Here is a 17,965-nt window from a genome sequence, read left to right on the forward strand (position 1 = left end):
TTACAACTGCATGAAAGGCTATAAAGTTGAAATGTTAAAAATATTTTTAAAATGAACACTTACACTGTACAGTTAAACGTCCAGATGTTAAGAGATCAAAATCAGTGGCAAGAAATGAATATTTGCCAGCATCCTCTTTAGTTGCATCCTCAATCAGCAACATATGTGATGTTTTGTCTATAACAATGTGAACACGTTCACTAGCCTGGATTTCTTGGCCATCCTTCTTCCAGACACCTTCAACATTTTCTTGAGAGAATTTTACTTCAAATTGGGCAATATCGCCTTCACAAACAGTCTGGTCTCCGAGACCCTGAAGGATTGTCACAGTGCGTGCTACAAATAACAAAGATGACGTTAGTCAATAAACCCCTCACAGTGTCTCCAAATCTGTTGAATTCATAGGCACAACTATTGTTTTTTATTTTCAAACCAAATGTTATATTCATTTAAAATATATATTAGAAAATACAAGATGAGTTAATTAGTGCCGTTTTACATGCAAAATTAACTTACGTTTCATCTTCAGATTGCAACTTGTCTTTTTGTCATGAACAACAAAACTGTATCTACCCTGGTCTTCCTTGACAACATCTTTAACTGTCAGTGTGTGACGACCACGACGAAAGGAAATGTAGTACTTGCTGCTAGAATGGATCTCTATATCTCCTTTGTACCATTTTCCTTCAGCATCCTCACTTGAAATGGCACATTCTAATTCACCTGAGAATAACTCCGGTACTTCTAAGTCTGCAAGCTCTTGAGTGAATTCAAGAACAACCCCTATTTGCACAGAAAAAAATGCTGAACTTTAAGCCACCACATCATTGCAATATTTCATAAATTGACTCACATAATGCAAAATAAAAAGTAAATTTATCAATCCAGCACTCATAATAGGAAGCTATGCTTGAAGGATCATGGGTCAGAGCTGGGCTACAACACTGGCATAAATTCTCCAACCCATTATCCTTTTGAATGGGGCTCACTGCAGAGAATGTGGGATCAGTGAACTTACCCATAAGTCAACAACAACAACAACAACATGCATTTATATAGCACCTTTAACATAGTAAAATGTCCCAAAACGCTTCACAGGGAGGTTATCAGGCAAAAGTTGACACCAAGTTACATAAAGAGATATTAGGACAGGTAACCAAAGAAGTAGGTTTTAAGGAGCATCTTAAAGGAGGACAAAGAGGTAGAGAGGAAGAATGGGTTCGGGAGGGAATTCCAATGCTTGGGGTCTAGACAGCTGAAGGCACGGCCACCAATGGTGGGACGAAGGAAATAAGGAATGCATAAGTGGCCAGAATTGGAGAAATGCAGAATTCTCGGAGGTAACAGAGATAGGAAGGGGCGTGGTCATGGAGGACATGGAGCGATTTGAATACTAGGATGAAAATGTCATAGTTGAGGTGTTGCTGGACTAGGAATATGGGAAAATGGGACTTGGTGTGAGTTAAGATACGGGCAGCAGAGTTTTGGATAGGCTCAAGTTTACACAGGTTGGAAGTTGGGTGGCTGGCTAGGAGAGTATTGGACTGGCTGAGTCTGGATATAGATTTCAGCAGCAGAGTCTGAGGCAGGGGCGGAGAAGTGCATTATTATGGAGGTGGAAGTAGGTGATCTTGATGATGGAAGTGATTATGGGGTCAGAGGTTCAGCTCAGGGTCAAATAGGATGCTGAGATTGTGAACAGTCTGGTTCAGGCTCAGACTGTGGCATGAAGGGGGGATGGAATCGGTGGCTAGGGAACAGAACTTGTGGTGGGATCAAAGACAATGGCTTCAGTCTTCCCCATATTTAATTGGAGGACACTACTGCTCATTCAATACTGAATACTGGACAGCAGTCTGAAAAATCATATGCAATGGAGAGGTCAAGAGAGGTGGTGGTGAGGAAGAGCTGGGTATCGTCAGTGTACATGTGGAATCTGCTGTTGTGTTTCGGATAGGAGTCTTTTCAAATACTAGTAAAACAATCATCAAAGCTTTCTCCAGAAGCAGACAACAGAACAATTCTCAGAAAAATGTACTGTTTATGCACATTAAATATGGAATTTCCATCATTGGTCTTATTATTTTTTATTTTGTAACTTAATAAAACTCTATAGATACTATGGTGAAAAGTGTTGATAATCAATCAGAACAAAGTAATATTTAAATAGTGGTACATTAACCGTTGCACTAAATAATTAACTCTAATCTCAATTACACTTTTATGCTGTCTATTGTAATACAGTAATTATCTTATTGAATTGCTACCCAAGCATTTTTCTTACCTTCAACAATAAGTTTAGCTGTTGATTTTATAGAAGAATCTTCAACAAGAGCACAAGTATAGTCTGCAATATCATTCATACTAATTGTCAATACAGACATGAAATGAACTTTCCGGTCAGAATGCATTCGGTATTTGTCGCCAGAGAAAATCTGCACATCATTCTTAAACCACTGTACTTTTATAAATGGTTCTGACAATTCACATTCAAAAGTTGCCATGGTGTCTTTTTCTTTTGCATTGACATCATGCAACTCCTCAGAAAATATAATCACTTGCTTGGCTGCAAAACAATGAAAAAAACCTGTAAATGCCAGGTGACAAATTAATTAAAAAATGAATCTAACATTTAGTACAAAGTTATATACCTTGTACAAGCAGGAAAGCGTGGCTTGAGATTTCTCCAACAACATTGATAGCTTTCACCATTATACTGGCAGAATCTTCAGGCACAACCTCTCTGATCACAAGTTCACAAACATTGTCTTCAGGCCAGTACCAGTAGATTCGTTCAGTTTTTTCAAGCTTTACACCATTCTTAAACCATTGGCATTCAGGGTCCGGCTTGCCCACCACTCTAACACGGAAATGACTCTCATCTCCACGAGCCACTGTCTGACTCTGAATACGCTCCAAAATTTTGGGGGCCTCCATACTTGGTGAGAACTGAATCTTATCTGGTTTAAAGGTTGGAATGGTGACAGTGCCTTCAGGAGGAAGTAGCTTCTTCTCCTCCTCAGTTAGTTGTTTGGTCCAATGGAGAAGTTCTTCCTTTCTTTTTCTGAGCATATCTTCATAAGCTTCATCCTTTCGACGTGATTTGAGTTCAACTGCTGTAATAGCTTCATAATAACCTTCTTCCTTTCTACGTTTAAACTTGCTACGTAGTTCTTCAGTCTCCTCTGTTAGTTTTTCATGAACAATTCTTTCAGCCTTTTTAAGCTTCACTACTTCTTTGTTTGCAGCATCTGTTGGTTTTTCTACCTTAATGACTTCAAAGAATGGCTTGGCTGGTTCAGATGGGCCAGTCTCAACTTTCTGTTCTGGGGCTCGTCGCAAGATAGACCTAAAATCTTCTCTTTCTGTTATTTCCAGCTTCACTATGTGTTCCACAACCCCCTCAGGGTTTTCTGCAGTAACTTTGACATTACCTGAATCATATGATTTGCAGTCAACAATTTCCAGGTAATAGATACCATCATATCGTAGTCTAAACCGTTTGCTCTTGCGAATAAGTTGCCCATTAAGATACCAGTTGACCTTTGGTTGAGGATAGCCTATGACACGACACCGATAGCGTGCTATTTCACCTTCCAGCACTCTTGCTGGCTCTGGGAACAAAACTATTTCAGGCTTTGTCTTCTCTTTTATCAACTCTTCTGAAAGACCTGTAAGTGCACCTTCATGAGCTATTCTTTCAAGTTCTTCAATTCGCTGCATTCCCCTTCTGCCTTCAGGTAGCTGAGATTCTTCAACAAGACTCTTTTCGTCTTTTACAATGAGAGTAGCTGATGTCTGATCAGCACCATATTTGTTTGTGGCTCTACAGGTGATGATACCACTGTCCCGGGGATATGCTATTTCAAAGTCAAGGCTACAATATCCAAATTCATTGACCATGCGAAGTCTATTGGCTGCAGCAAGAGGCTTACCATCATGCAACCACTCAACAACCATTGTTGGGTCACCAATTGGTGTTAGTCTGCATTCAAAGTGTGCTGGTCCAAAACATTTGAGCCTCACAGAATTAGTCTTCTTTTTGAAATGGGGTTTCTGTTGTTTTTCCTTATCATATAAATCACCTTCCTCCCACTGTTCCTGGCCATAACGTAGATGGAGGGGTTCTAGCTCGGGAGCCGATATCTCCTTAGCTTTATATGTTCCCTTTGGAATGATTAACCTTCTTTCTGGTTCAGGTTCAGCAAATTCAAGTTCAACATTGACTTTACATCTTGTTGTGTCACGACCTGCTTTATTGATGGCAGTTGCAGTATACCAGGCAGCATCATAACTTGCTGCAGAATCAATTTTAAGTGCACCTTCTCCCTTAATACCTTCGATCCTAAAATATAAGTAAGTAGAAATTACAATACAACAAATATTACAAATGTACATGAACATATAATCACTAACATTTCTAAAAATTGTAATGTACTTACTTAATGTGAGGATACTTGTGTTGGGCAATAATATCACTATTTTTCAGCCATACAATATCAGGGTTTGGGTTTCCAACAGCTTTTACCGCCATTGCAACAGGGGCACCCTCTTTAACACTGACATTTTTCAATTTTTCCACAAACTGTGGTCTCAATAAATGTTCTTTAGCTGTAAAGAAAATAACCATTTTTAAAATATTGCTGTTCAAAAATATGCATACACAATAACATATGTACACTAAGTGCACTTAAAAATGAAGTTTAGCAATTTGAGTGGCATGGTTGAGCAATACATTGTATGATAGAGAGGTAGGCTGCGGTTTGATATTGTGGGTTCCCAATGTTGCTATGCCATTGGGGAAAGCATAAATTGCAGTCAACATGCTTCCGCAGAAGGTGGAAAAATCCACGTTATTCATGTTGGCTCACTCTTGCGCATGTATTAATCATTAACTCAAGAGACACTGTAAAAAACCTGGAAGCAGATCATTACCCACTCTTTCAGCTAAACAATAGGGCAAGCCTCAAAAGTGAATAAAAAAGAACAGTACTTAAAAAAAGAAATTATGTTCTTTTTTGCTTATAAACATATTGCAATATAGGCTTGATAAAGCAATGGCCAGCATCTGTTGTTCTGACATGTGTCATGTGTTGGCTCACAGTATGATTTATTGTGGAGGTCTGAGGCTTACTTCACATTCCATCCACATAGCCTTGTTAACCAAAGTTATTAAGGGATATGGGGCAAAGGTGAGTATATGGAGTTAGGTCACAGATCAGCCATTGAATGGTGGAAAAGACTTGAAGGACTAAATGGTCTACTCCTGTTCCTATGTTCCCATCCATACAGCCAGCTAGTGTCTAGTGCACATGGAACTTGCAGGCAAAGTGGCACAAGGCTCAGCAAAGCCATGTTTATTATTGTAATAAAGTCTGCTCCCATACTGCAGTTGAACCACCTGGGCTGTATTTCAGTCACTCATTGCATGCTACAAATGAGCATTGGAAGGGAAAGTTTGTCAAAATGTTAACATTTTTTTAAATCTGGGTGGCCCTGATCTACCACTAGGTTCAACCTTAAAAGACTGATTTTCATCTACTGCAATGCTCCTTTGTTGCAGAGAGTAGAAACCCATATATAACTAGGCATTAGGCACATGCTGGATATTTAAAACTCACATAAGCTTAAAATGGACACACACATAAAATGGCTGCCCAGGCATGATGGGAAATCAGGTAGTCAAGCTGTGAACTGTTGAACAGTCAATGACCGAGCAATAACCCTGTGAGGCCCACTATAGGAATGCTTGGGATGCGGGAAGAAAGAGATAAGAAGGAAACCATCTCCTGTGAACAAGGTCATAAACCAATTAATTCCCCAGGAAGAAAGATAAGAGGGAAACCATCTCCTGTAAACAAGGTTATAAACCAATTATTTCTCCCAGATGAAAGAACTAGGGAGAGAACCTATCTCCCGTAATAAAGCCATCGATCAGCCCAAGCTGACAATAACCGAACATATGGTTCCCGGGACACTAGGGGAATTCTATTGGGTTAAAAGAACCTATATGTAATCTATAATCATTGTGATTGGCTTGTGTCCAGCCGTGATGGGCTGTGTAGCTGTAGTAAACTGTTTGTAACTGTTGTGAAACATATAAAGGTGCATGTAACCCTTTGTTCTGTGGAGAGAAACCTGGATACGGTCCTGAGTTTTCCTCCCCGCTGAGCGTAATAAAGGCCACCAGGCGTTGGAACCGACTCTGAGTGTTGAGTGATTCTTCTGAGAAAACACTAACGCTAACATCCTTCAACACAAGAATGGGTGGGTTTGGAGCATAGGGGCAATTAAATTGTTAAAAATGGAATTCCCAAACTGATCCCGTCTCCAACTCGCCCACTTCCGGTTTTAGCAGAAGCAGGACGGAAGTGGATGACCAACCCGCTCCCAGGGGGTGGTACATCAATTTAAATATTACAATGAGGCTGGTAGCCTCTTTTCTCACCTCCATTTTGAATTTAACTGCAGGTGGACGGGCTTTACACAATTTGTGAAACCTGACAGTTAAACTGAGGCGGGGACTGCTGCATTCCTGAGGTAAGTGGCTTTATACCTACCTCCTGGATCCAGGGTCCCTTCCTAACCCACCCCCGCAATCAGAGAACCCGTCACGAGGCCTCTGAGCAACCTCTCCAGGTTACTGACTCACCCAAGCCACGTTGAGGTTTCCCAACCCAGCCCACTGATGATGCTGAGGCCGGCCACAATCATTCAGTGGCCGGCCTTGATCCATTCTCCCCCCCCCCTCTGATGCTCTGGCTGCCCACCCCTACCCCACCATGCCACCCCCCCCCTCCCGATCCCCAGCCAATTCCCCCTGCCCTGCCGATCCTCCAACCCCCCCCACCTCCCACGATCCCCGACACCCCACCCCCATCCCCGCCCCTGCCCCTGCTGACCCCTGACCACTCTCTTGTGATCCCTACCCCAGACCAACATCTCGCTCCCTCTGCATCTGCAGGCCTACCAGCCCGCAGCCAGCCAGCCTCTCAATCTGGCTGACTGCGGGCAGCAATCCGAGGCCTCACATTAAAGTCGGCCTCCACGGGTTTCCCGCCCACCTCGGAGGTCCCCACCTCCAACCCACTTACCTGCAGAAAATTCTGGCTATATGTGTCTATTACAATAAACATAGAAACAATAAAAAACACATTTCTTGCAGCAAGCTAGCCTACAATAACTATATACTTGAATTTTTCATTCATTGAGAAGACAATGAAGTATATGGTACCTTCTACAGATAGTGTCATAGAAACTGAGCTTTTGCCAGCTCTGTTTTGTGCTACAACAGTCCATTCACCAGAATCAACTGGCAGAGCAGGAACAATGATCAGCGACTGAATTCCGTCTTCCTTTACCACAATTTTGTGAGTGTAGTCATTCACAATTTGTCGTCCTGTAAAAGAAATGGATATTAAGTTAACTACCTAATTTCTTCATATTATTTGCATATACTGAATACACTGCCGTGACAAAATACAGGTATAATTCTTACCATTGTGGAACCACAATGTCTCAGGCATGGGTCTGCCAACAACCTTTAGATCAAATCTAGCTGTCTGTCCCTCAGAACACTTAAATGATGTAGGTTTCAGAACAAAAACAGGTTTGTACAGTCTCTCCAGTTGAGTCTCATCTGTGTCTTCTAGTCTACGTGCTGGTGAACGACTTGGAGATCGAGGAGACACAGAACTAAAGAAAGGAAAAAAGGATTTAACATTATAATTTCTATTTTGAAATCACTAGCTAACTAATTTTGAAATGTTTTTGAATGCAACAGAATGTGAAGCACAATATATGAAATTAATGCAAAGTAGATAGTGTCTAATAAATAGTACCGCATTCTCCTCATTATTTCTGTTGTTGGTAAATAAGTGTGGCCTGCTGGAGCTTCAATAAACAGCTTTCCAGAACAAATAGCATTTCCCTTGATGTTGCTGGCAAACACTGTGTAGATGCCTTCATCCTCAGGCAAAACTGTAGAAATACGGAGATTGGCTCTGCCATCCTGAGAAATCTCCATCTGGTAGTGATCCCCATGTTTCAGGCGCTTACCATCTTTGAACCATACAACCTATGAAAATTTAAAATGGATACCACAAAGATGCTTTAGATAATTTCAGAAGTTGTAATCGCCCAAACGAAATGTTTACAAAAGCATTTTAAATTGTACAAGACACATTTTCATACCTTCATATTAACTACTACATCTAATTATGAACAAATGTCATCTCAAATATGGTATGTTTGGTTTCTAATGCAAATTTTTTTTTACCTTGGGCAATGGGTAACCAGATACTTTACAATGGAAAGTAACACCCATTCCATCAAGAATTCTATAACTTTTCACTGTTGAGTCAAATCCGGGTTCAATAGATTCATCTGCAGGAATATCTAACACCATTTCTTCACCATCTTCTTCAAGAAGTTCTTCCAAAGTAATCCTGATTATTCGGAATTCAATTTCTTTGATAAGTCTTTCTTCAAATGAAGAAATGTGATATTCCTGAAAAAGCAAACAAATTATTTTTAGCTGATGATAAGCAATAGACTAAAATATTGACAACCAAACAATGCATAAAATAAGAGTTGCTTAACCGACTCCTAAATAAATACATAAAAACAGCCACAGCACATAAATATAATGAGGTTGTGAAACGATTTGAATTGACTGATATGATAGAAAGGGAATGTAGTATATATAATGTATACAGATTTTCAGAAATATTTTGCTAAAGGTCTCATAAGAAACTAGTTAGTAAAATTAAAGCATGTGGTAAAAGAGGAAATTTAGTAGCATGAGTAGAAAGCTGGCTGACAAATAGGAAACAGAGTTAGCATAAATGGATGTTTCTTGGATGGAGAAGAATTGGAAGTGGTAACCCAGGGATCAGTGCTGCATCCACTTTTGTTCTCGGTATATATAGATGAATTGGAATTTGATAACTACATAAAAGTAGCAGGTTTGGAAAAGAGTGAAGAGGACTTCAAAAAAAACAAGAAGAGTTAACAGAATGGGCAGACTGATGGTAGATACAATTTACTGTGGAGTAGTGTAAGGTAATACATTTTGTGAGGAAAAGCCATGGGGTTAATTTTAATTTTCTCCAGGTTACTAGTCCAGTAATATAACCACAGTGCTACTATTCCCGGTGCAGGGTAAATGGGTTCAAGGAGATGCTTGATAGTGGAGCGGCTTATCTATTCTCTCCAGGATGAACCAGGCATAATGGGTGGCTCTGGCAGAGGTAAATGAGGTCTTATAGAGATTGATGTGGTCCAGTCAAATCTGGTGATGGATGGCTGAGCCATTTGTTTGGCAGATACGCTCAAGTTTGCACCTCTTAGACTTGAGGGAATGAAGATGGGGACCATACCAGGAGGAATGACTGAGATAGGAAATGTCAACGATTTTGCTGGACAAGGGCATCAAAGGTGCAGTTGAGAGAGTGGTTGAGCAAATCAATAGTTTCAGAATTATCATGGCAGATGAAGGCCAAAGTTTAGACAATTATGAGTTGAAAGTGCAATAGTAAGTGATTCGTACCAAACCGCCACGACAAAGTATTATAAGAATAAGACTGGACAGACCACCTGGTATCGACCTAGGCATTTGATTCATAGAATCATAGAATGGTTACAGCACGGAAGAAGGCCATTCGGCCCATCGAGTCCGTGCCAACTCTCAGCTTGTCCCACTCTCCCGCCCTTTCTCCGTAGCCCTGCAAATTTTTTTCCTTCAGATACTTATCCAACTCAATTTTGAAAGATAAGATTGAATCTGCCTCCACCACCCTTTCAGGCAGTGCATTCCAGAATCCAACCACTCGCTGTGTAAAAAAGTTTTTTTCCTAAATCGCCGTTGGTTCTTTTGGCATTCATCTTAAATCTGTGTCCTCTGGTTCTCGACCCTTCTGCCAATGGGAGTAGTTTCTCTCCATCTACTCTGTCCAGACCCTCATAATTTTGAATACCTCTATCAAATCTTCTCTCAATCTTCTCTGCTCCAAGGAGAACAAACCCAGCTTCTCAGGTCTATCAACGTAACTGAAGTTCCTCATTCCTGGAATCATTCTCGTAAATTTTTTCTGCAACTTCTCTAAGGCCTTCACATCCTTCCAAAACTGTGGTGCCCAGAATTGGACACAGTACTCGAGTTGGGGCCGAACCAGTGGTTTCTACAAGTTCATCATAATTTCCAACCTTTTGTACTCTATACCTCTATTTATGAAGCTCAGGATCCCATAAGCCTTTTTAACTGCTTTCTCAACCTGCCCTGCCACCTTCAACTATTTATGCACACATACCCTCAGGTCGCTGTTGTTGTTTGGTGAGCCGACCTCGACCTTGCAGAGACTGATCGCCAACTCTCTGACACATCCCCCTACCTCCCCCTGGACCATGACCCCACTACTGAACATCAAGCCATAATTTCCCAGACCGTCACTGACCTCATTTCCTCTGGAGATCTTCCCTCCACAGCCACCAATCTTATAGTTCCCCAAACCCTCACAGCCCACTTCTACCTCCTTCCCAAGATCCACAAACACTACTGCCCCAGTAGACCCTTCGTTTCAGACTATTCTTGCCCCACAGAACTTATTTCTTCCTATCTCGATTTTATTTTTTCTCCCCTTGTCCAGTCTCTTCCCACCTACATCCGCGACTCCTCCGACACCCTCCATCACTTGAACAGTTTCCAGTTTCCTGGCTTCAACGGTCTCCTTTTCACCATGGATATCCAATCCCTCTACACTTCCATCCCCCACCTGAGGGCGCTCTGCTTCTTCCTCGAGCAGAGGCTCAACCAGTCCCCATCCACCACCATCCGCCTTCGCCAGGCTGAACTTGTTCTCACATTGAACAACTTCTCCTTTAACTCCACTCACTTTCTCCAAATTAAAGGTGTTGTTATGGGAACCCGCATGGGGCCTAGCTATGCTTGCCTTTTCGTGGAATATGTGGTTCCATCCATCACCTCTTTTTCCGATACATTGATGACTGTATCGGTGCCATTTCCTGCTCTCGCCCTGAACTAGAAAATTTCATTCACTTTGCATCCAATTTCCACCCTTCTCTCACCTTCAAATGGTCCATCTCCGACTCATCCCTTCACTTCCTCGACTTCTCTGTCTCCATCTCTGGGGATAGGCTTTCAACCAGTATCCACTATAAGCTCACTGACTCCCACAGCCTCCTGGACTATACTTCCTCCCGCATCCTGTAAGAACTCCATTCCATTCTCCCAGTTTCTCCGTCTCCGTCACACCTTCTCTGATGACGCCACCTTTCACACTAGTGTCTCTGATATGTCTTCCTTTTTCCTCAACCGAGGATTCCCCTCCACCATGGTAAACATGGCCCTCGACCATATCCATTCTATTTCCCGCACCTCTGCTCTTACCCCTTCCCCTCCCTCACAGAACCATGACAGGGTTCCCCTTGTCCTCACCATTCACTCCACCAGCCTCCACGTTCAACGGATCATCCTCCACCATTTCCGTCACCTCCAGCATGATCCTACCACCAATCACATCTTTCCCTCCCCTCCCTTCTCAAGGACCACTCCCTCTGCGATATCCTGGTCCATTCCGCAGCCACACACAGCACTCCCTTCCCTCCCTTTCCGTGCAAGCACAGGAGATGCAACACCTGCTCTTTTACCTCCTCCCTTCCCACTGTCCAGGGCCTCAAATGCTCCTTCCAGATGAAACAGTGATTTACTTGTACTTCTTTCAATTTAGTATACTGTATTCGCTGCTCACGATGTGGTCTCCTCTACATTGGAGAGACAGAGCGTAGATTGGGTGACTGCTTTGCGGAGCACCTCCATTCAGTCCACAAGTGTGACCCTGAGCTTCCGGTCGCCTGTCACTTTAATTCTCCACTCCATTCCCATTCTGACCTTTCTGTCCTTGGCCTTCTACACTATTCCAACGAAGCTCAACGCAAGCTCGAGGAACAGCACCTCATCTTTCGTTTAGGCACTTTACAGCCTTCTGGACTCAACATTGAGTGCAACAATTTCAGAGCAAACCGCTGCCCAGCTTTGGCTCCCTTCCCCACCACCCGAGCCTATGTTTTTTTCCTTGTCTCCAATGCCAACCATTCACACCCTATCTTGACTAATGTTTTTCTAACTCCTGGCATTACCAGTTCAATTCAGCCCATCGTCCCTCTTGTCTCTCTATTCTCCCCTGCCTTCCACCCTACGACACACATTCCCCTTTGTTCTTTCTATCCCTCTCAGTGCTTAAGAATATGTTCTTTTTGAACACTCACCAGTTCTGACGAAGAGTCATCGACCGGAAATGTTAACTCTGCTTTTCTCTCCACAGATGCTATCTGACCCACTGAGATTTGCAGCATTTTCTGTTTTTATTTCAGATTCCAGCATCTGCAGTATTTTGCTTTTGTACCATCCCTGTTCCTGCACCCCCTTTAGGATTGTACCATTGAGTTTATATTGCCTCTCCTCATTCTTTCTATCAAAATGTATCGCTTTACACTTTTCTGTGTTAAATTTCATCTGCCACGTGTCCGCCCATTTCACCAGCCTCTCTATGTCTTCCTGAAGACTATCACTATCCTCCTCTCTGTTCACTATACTTCCCAAGTTTTATGTCATCTGCAAATTTTGAAATAGTGCCCTGTACACCCATGTCCAAGTCATTAATATATATCAAGAAAACCAGTGGTCTTAGATCCGACTCCTGGGGAACACCACTGTATAAGTTCCTCCAGTCCGAAAAACAACCCACACAAGAGATTAGTGTGCAAAATTAAAGCACCACATGATATTGGGGGCAATGTATTGACGTGGATAGAGAACTGGTTGGCATACAGGAAGCAGAAGTCGGAATAAATGGTCCTTTTCAGAATTGCAGGCAGTGACCAGTGGGGTACCACAGGGTTCAGTGCTGGGACCCCAGCTATTTACAATATACATCAATGATTTAGATGAAGGAATTGAATGTAATATCTCCAAGTTTGCTGATGACACTAAGCTGGGTGGCAGTGTGAGCTGTGAGGAGGATGCTAAGAGGCTGCAGGGTGACTTGGACAGGTTAGGTGAGTGGGAAAATGCATGGCAGATGCAGCACATTGTGGATAAATGTGAGGTTATCCACTTTGGTAGCAAAAACAGGAAGACAGAATATTATCTGAATGGTGACAGTTTAGGAAAAGGGGAGGTGCAACGAGACCTGGGTGTCATGGTACATCAGTCATTGAAGTTTGGCATGCAGGTACAGCAGGCGGTGAAGAAGGCAAATGGCATGTTGGCCTTCATAGCTGGAGGATTTGAATATAGGAATAGGGAGGTTTTGCTGCAGTTGCACAGGGCCTTGGTGAGACCACACCTTGAGCATTGTGTGCAGTTTTGGTCTCCTAATCTGAGGAAGGACGTTCTTGCTATTGAGGGAGTACAGCGAAGGTTCACCAGATTGATTCCTGGGATGGCAGGACTGACATATGAGGAGAGACTGGATCAACTGGGCTTGTATCCACTGGAGTTTAGAAGAATGAGAGGGGATTTCACAGAAACATATAAAATTCTGACGGGACTGGACAGGTTAGAGGCAGAAAGAATGTTCCCATTGCTGGGGAGTTCCAGAACCAGGGGTCACAGTCTAAGAATAAGGGGTAAGCCATTTAGGACCGAGTTGAGCAGAAACTTCTTCACTCAGAGAGTGGTTAACCTGTGGAATTCTCTATCGCTGAAAGTTGTTGATGCCAGTTCGTTAGATACATTCAAAAGGGAGTTACGGCCAAAGGGATCAAGAGGTATGGAGAGAAAGCAGGAAAGGGGTACTGAGGTTGAATGATCAGCCATGATCTTATTGAATGGCGGTGCAGGCTCGAAGGGCCGAATGGCCTGCTCCTGCACCTAATTTCTATGTTTCTATGTTTCTGTCACCTAGAGTGGTTCGGTACCACCACTACTGAGCATGCTGACTGACTCCTGAAGGACATAGCTCCCAGACTGGGCTTGCGGCAGGTGGAGAGAGAACAACACGAGGGAAAAACCTACTGGACCTCATCCTCACCACTTTAATTGTGGTAAGAGTGAACACCGCACAATCCTTGTGGAAACAAAGTCCAGTCTTCATACTGTGGACACCCTTCATCGTGTTGTGTGGCACTACCACTGTGCTAAATAGGATAGATTCAGAACAGATCTAACAGCTCAAAACTGACATTCATGAGGTGCTATGGGCCATCAGCAGCAGCAGAATTGTATTCTACCACAATCTGTACCTCATGGCCCAGCATATCCCTCACTCTATCATTACCATCAAGCCAGGGGACCAACCCTCGTTCAATGAGGAGGTTTTTTTTCATTCCTGGGATGTGACATCGCTGGCAAGGCCAGCATTGATTGCCAATCACTAAGTGCCCTTGAGAAGGTGGTGGTGAGTTGCCTTCTTGAACTGCTGCTGTCCATGCGGTGAAGGTGCTCCCATAGTGCTGTTAGAGAGGGAGTTCCAGGATTTGACCCAACAACAATGATGGAGTGGAGATATATTTCCAAGTCAGGATGGTGTGTGATTTGAAGGGGAATTTGGAGGTGATGGTGTTTCCATGCACTTGTCCTTCTAGATGATAGAGGTTGAGGGTTTGGGAGGTGGTGTCGAAGAAGCTTTGGTGAGTTACTGTGGTGCACCTTGTAGATGGTACACACTGCAGCCACCGTACTGTAGGGAGTGAATGTTTAAGATGATGGATGGGGCGTCAATCAAATGGGTTGCTTCGTTTTGGATGGTGTCAAGCTTCTTGAGTGCTGTTGGAGCTGCACTCATCCAAGCAAGTAGAGAGTATTCCATCACACTTCTGACTTGTGCCTTGTAGATGAAGGAAAGGCTTTGGAGAGTCAGGAGGTGAGACACTCACCGCAGAATACCCAGCTTCTAACCTGCTCTTGTAGCCACAGTATTTATGTGGCTGGTCCTGTTAAGTATCTGGTGACCTCCAGGATGTTGGTGTTGGGGGATTTGGTGATGGTTTTGCCATTGGATGCTAAGGGGCGGTGGTTAGACTCTTGCTTGTCAGAGAACGTCATTGCCTGGCACTTATGTGGCACGAATGCTATTTGCCACTTATCAGCCCAAGCCTGAATGTTGTCCAGGTCTTTCTCCATGCGGGCATGGACTGCTTCATCTGGAGTTGCGAATGGAACTGAACACTGTACAGTCATCAGCGAACATCCCCACTTCTGACCTTGTGATGAAGGGAAGGTCATTGATGAAGCAGCTGAAGATAGTTGGGCCTTGGACACTGCCCTGAGTAACTCCTGCAGCGATGTCCTGGGGATGAGCTGATTGATTTCCAACAACCACAAACATCTTCCTTTGTGCTAGGTATTACTCCAACCAGTGGAGAATTTTCCCTGATTCACATTGACTTCAATTGTACTTGATGCCACACTCAGTCAAATGCTGCATTAATGTTAAAGGCAATCGCTCTCACCACACCTCTGGAATTCAGCTCTTTTGTCATAGAAGAGCATTCCAGGAGCAGCACCAGGCGTACCTAAAAATGAGCTGCCAACCTGGTGAAGTGACAACACAGGACTGCACATATGCTTAACAGCGGAAGCAGCATGCTATAGACTGAGCTAAGCGATCCCACCACAATGGTTCAGATCAAAGCTCTGCAGTCCTGTCACATCTAGTCGTGAATTGTGTGGACAATTAAATAACTAACAGGAGGAGGAGGTTCCATGAACATCCCCATCCTTAGTGATGGCAGAGACAGCACGCAAGTGCAAAGGACAAGGATGAAGTGTTTGCAACCATCCTCAGCCAAAATTGCAGAGTGGATGATCCATCTCGGCCTCCTCCTGAGGTCACACCATCACAGAAGGCAGCCATTTCAATTCACTCCATGCAATATCAAGAAACAGCTGAGCTCACTGGATACAGCAAAGGCTATAGACCCCGACAACATCCTAGCTGCAGTGCTGAAGACTTGTGCTCCAGGTCTAGCTGTGCCCTAGCCAAGCTTTTCCAGTAAAACTATAACACTGGCATCGACCTGACAAAGTGGAAAATGGCCCAGGCATGTCCTGTCCACAAAAAGCAGGACAAATCCAATCCGACCAATTACCATCCCATCAGTATCTCCCAATCATCAGCAAAGTGTTGGAAGGTGTTGTCAACAGTGCTATCAAGCAACACTTACTCACCAATAACCTGCTCACCGATACTCAGTTTAGGTTCCGCCAAGACCACTCAGCTCTACACCTCATTACAGCCTTGGTCCAATCATGGACAAATGAGCTGAATTCCAGAGATGAGGTGAAAGTGACTGCCCTTGACATCAAGGCAGCATTTGACTGTGTGGCATCAAAAAGCCCTAATAAAATTGAAGTCAATGGGAATCAGGGAGAAAACTTTCGAATGACTGGATTCATACCAAGCACAAAAGAAGATGGTGTGGTTGTTGGAGGTCAATCATCTCAGCCCCAGGACATCACTGCAGGAGTTCCTCAGGGCAGTGTCCTAGGCCCAACCATCTACAGTTGCTTCATCAACGACCTTCCCTCCATCATAAGGTCAGAAGTCGAGATGTTCGCTGATGATTGCACAGAGCTCAGTTCCATTCGCAACTCTTCAGATAATTAAGCAGTCCATGCCCACATGCAGCAAGACATGAACAACATTCAGGCTTGAGCTGATAAGTGGCAAGTAACATTTGTGAGAGAGTCTAACCACCTCTCCTTGACATTCAACAGCATTACCATCGCCAAATCCCCTACCATCAATATCCTGGAGTCACCATTGACCAGAAATTTAACTGGAACAACCACAAAAATACTGTGGTTACAAGAGTAGGTCAGAAGCCAGGTAATCTGCGGCAAACTCATGGGATCCAGGGCAAAGTGGCAAGTTGGATCCAAAATTGGCTTGGAGGTAGGAAGCAAAGGATAATGATTGATGGATGTTTTTGTGACTGGAAGGATATTCCAGTGGGGTTCCGCAGGGCTCAGTGCTGGTTCCCTTGCTTTTTGTGGTATATGTCAACGATTTAGATTTGAATCTAGGGAGTATGATTAAGAAGTTTGCAGACGACACTAAAATTGGTTGTGTGGTTGATAATGAAGAGGAAAGTCATGGGCTGCAGGAGGATATCAATCTAATGGTCAGGTGGGCAGAGCAATGGCAAATGGAATTTAATTCAGAGAAGTGTGAGGTAATGCAGTTTGGGAGGGCTAATAAGGAAAGGATAAACACATTAAAGCGGTAGGCCACTTAATAGTGTAGATGAACAAAAGCTTGTTCACAGATCCCTGAAAGTAGCAGGCCAGTTGGATAAAGTGGTTAAGAAGGCATATGGAATGCTTGCCTTTATTGGCCAAGGCATAGAATATAAGTGCAGGGAGGTTATGCTTAAATTGAAAATAATACTTTGGTTAGGCCACAGCTGGAGTATTGCATGCAGTTCTGGTCGCCTTATTATAGGAAGGACGTGATTGCACTAGAGAGGGTACTGAGGAGATTTACTAGGATGCTGCCTGGAATGGAGAATCTTAGTTATGAGGACAGATTGGATAGGCTGGGTTTGTTCTCATTGGAACAGAGGAGGTGTACAAAATATTGAGGGGCCTGGACATAGTGGATAGTAAGGGCCTATTTCCATTGATGATGGGGTCTATTATGAGGGGGCATAGTTTTAAGGTGGTTGGTGGAAGGTTTAGAGGGGATTTGAGGGGGGAGCTTCTTTATGCAGAAGGTTGTGGGATCTGGAACTCGCTGCCTGGAAGAGTGGTGGATGCAGAAACCCTCATCACTTTTAAGAGATGATTGGATGGGCACTTACAGTGCCGTAACTGACAGGGTTGTGGACCTTGAGCTGGTAATTGGGATTAGACTAGATGACCTTTTGTTGGCCGACGCAGTATTAATGGTAACTATTGCAGGGAATTGAATACGGCCAGGGTGATCTCCTGGACTAGTTTCGA

General features: G+C 43.4%; 1 protein-coding gene across 2 annotated transcripts in view; it reads right to left on the reverse strand.

The window, feature by feature from the left end:
* The window catches only part of ttn.2 (titin, tandem duplicate 2), a 413,561-nt gene that overhangs the window by 367,258 nt on the left and 28,338 nt on the right, over positions 1-17,965 (reverse strand). For both annotated transcript variants that reach the window (XM_070875791.1, XM_070875789.1), the window contains exons 18-26: positions 8,279-8,509; positions 7,842-8,077; positions 7,499-7,695; positions 7,235-7,399; positions 4,443-4,611; positions 2,652-4,345; positions 2,285-2,566; positions 517-783; positions 64-336 (exon numbers count right to left, since the gene is read on the reverse strand). In XM_070875791.1, the coding sequence (XP_070731892.1) occupies positions 64-336; positions 517-783; positions 2,285-2,566; positions 2,652-4,345; positions 4,443-4,611; positions 7,235-7,399; positions 7,499-7,695; positions 7,842-8,077; positions 8,279-8,509 (3,514 nt within the window). The remainder of the gene's footprint in view (positions 1-63; positions 337-516; positions 784-2,284; positions 2,567-2,651; positions 4,346-4,442; positions 4,612-7,234; positions 7,400-7,498; positions 7,696-7,841; positions 8,078-8,278; positions 8,510-17,965) is intronic.

This window comes from Pristiophorus japonicus, chromosome 3 (genome assembly GCF_044704955.1).
Source record: "Pristiophorus japonicus isolate sPriJap1 chromosome 3, sPriJap1.hap1, whole genome shotgun sequence".
Classification (NCBI taxonomy): Eukaryota; Metazoa; Chordata; class Chondrichthyes; family Pristiophoridae; genus Pristiophorus; species Pristiophorus japonicus.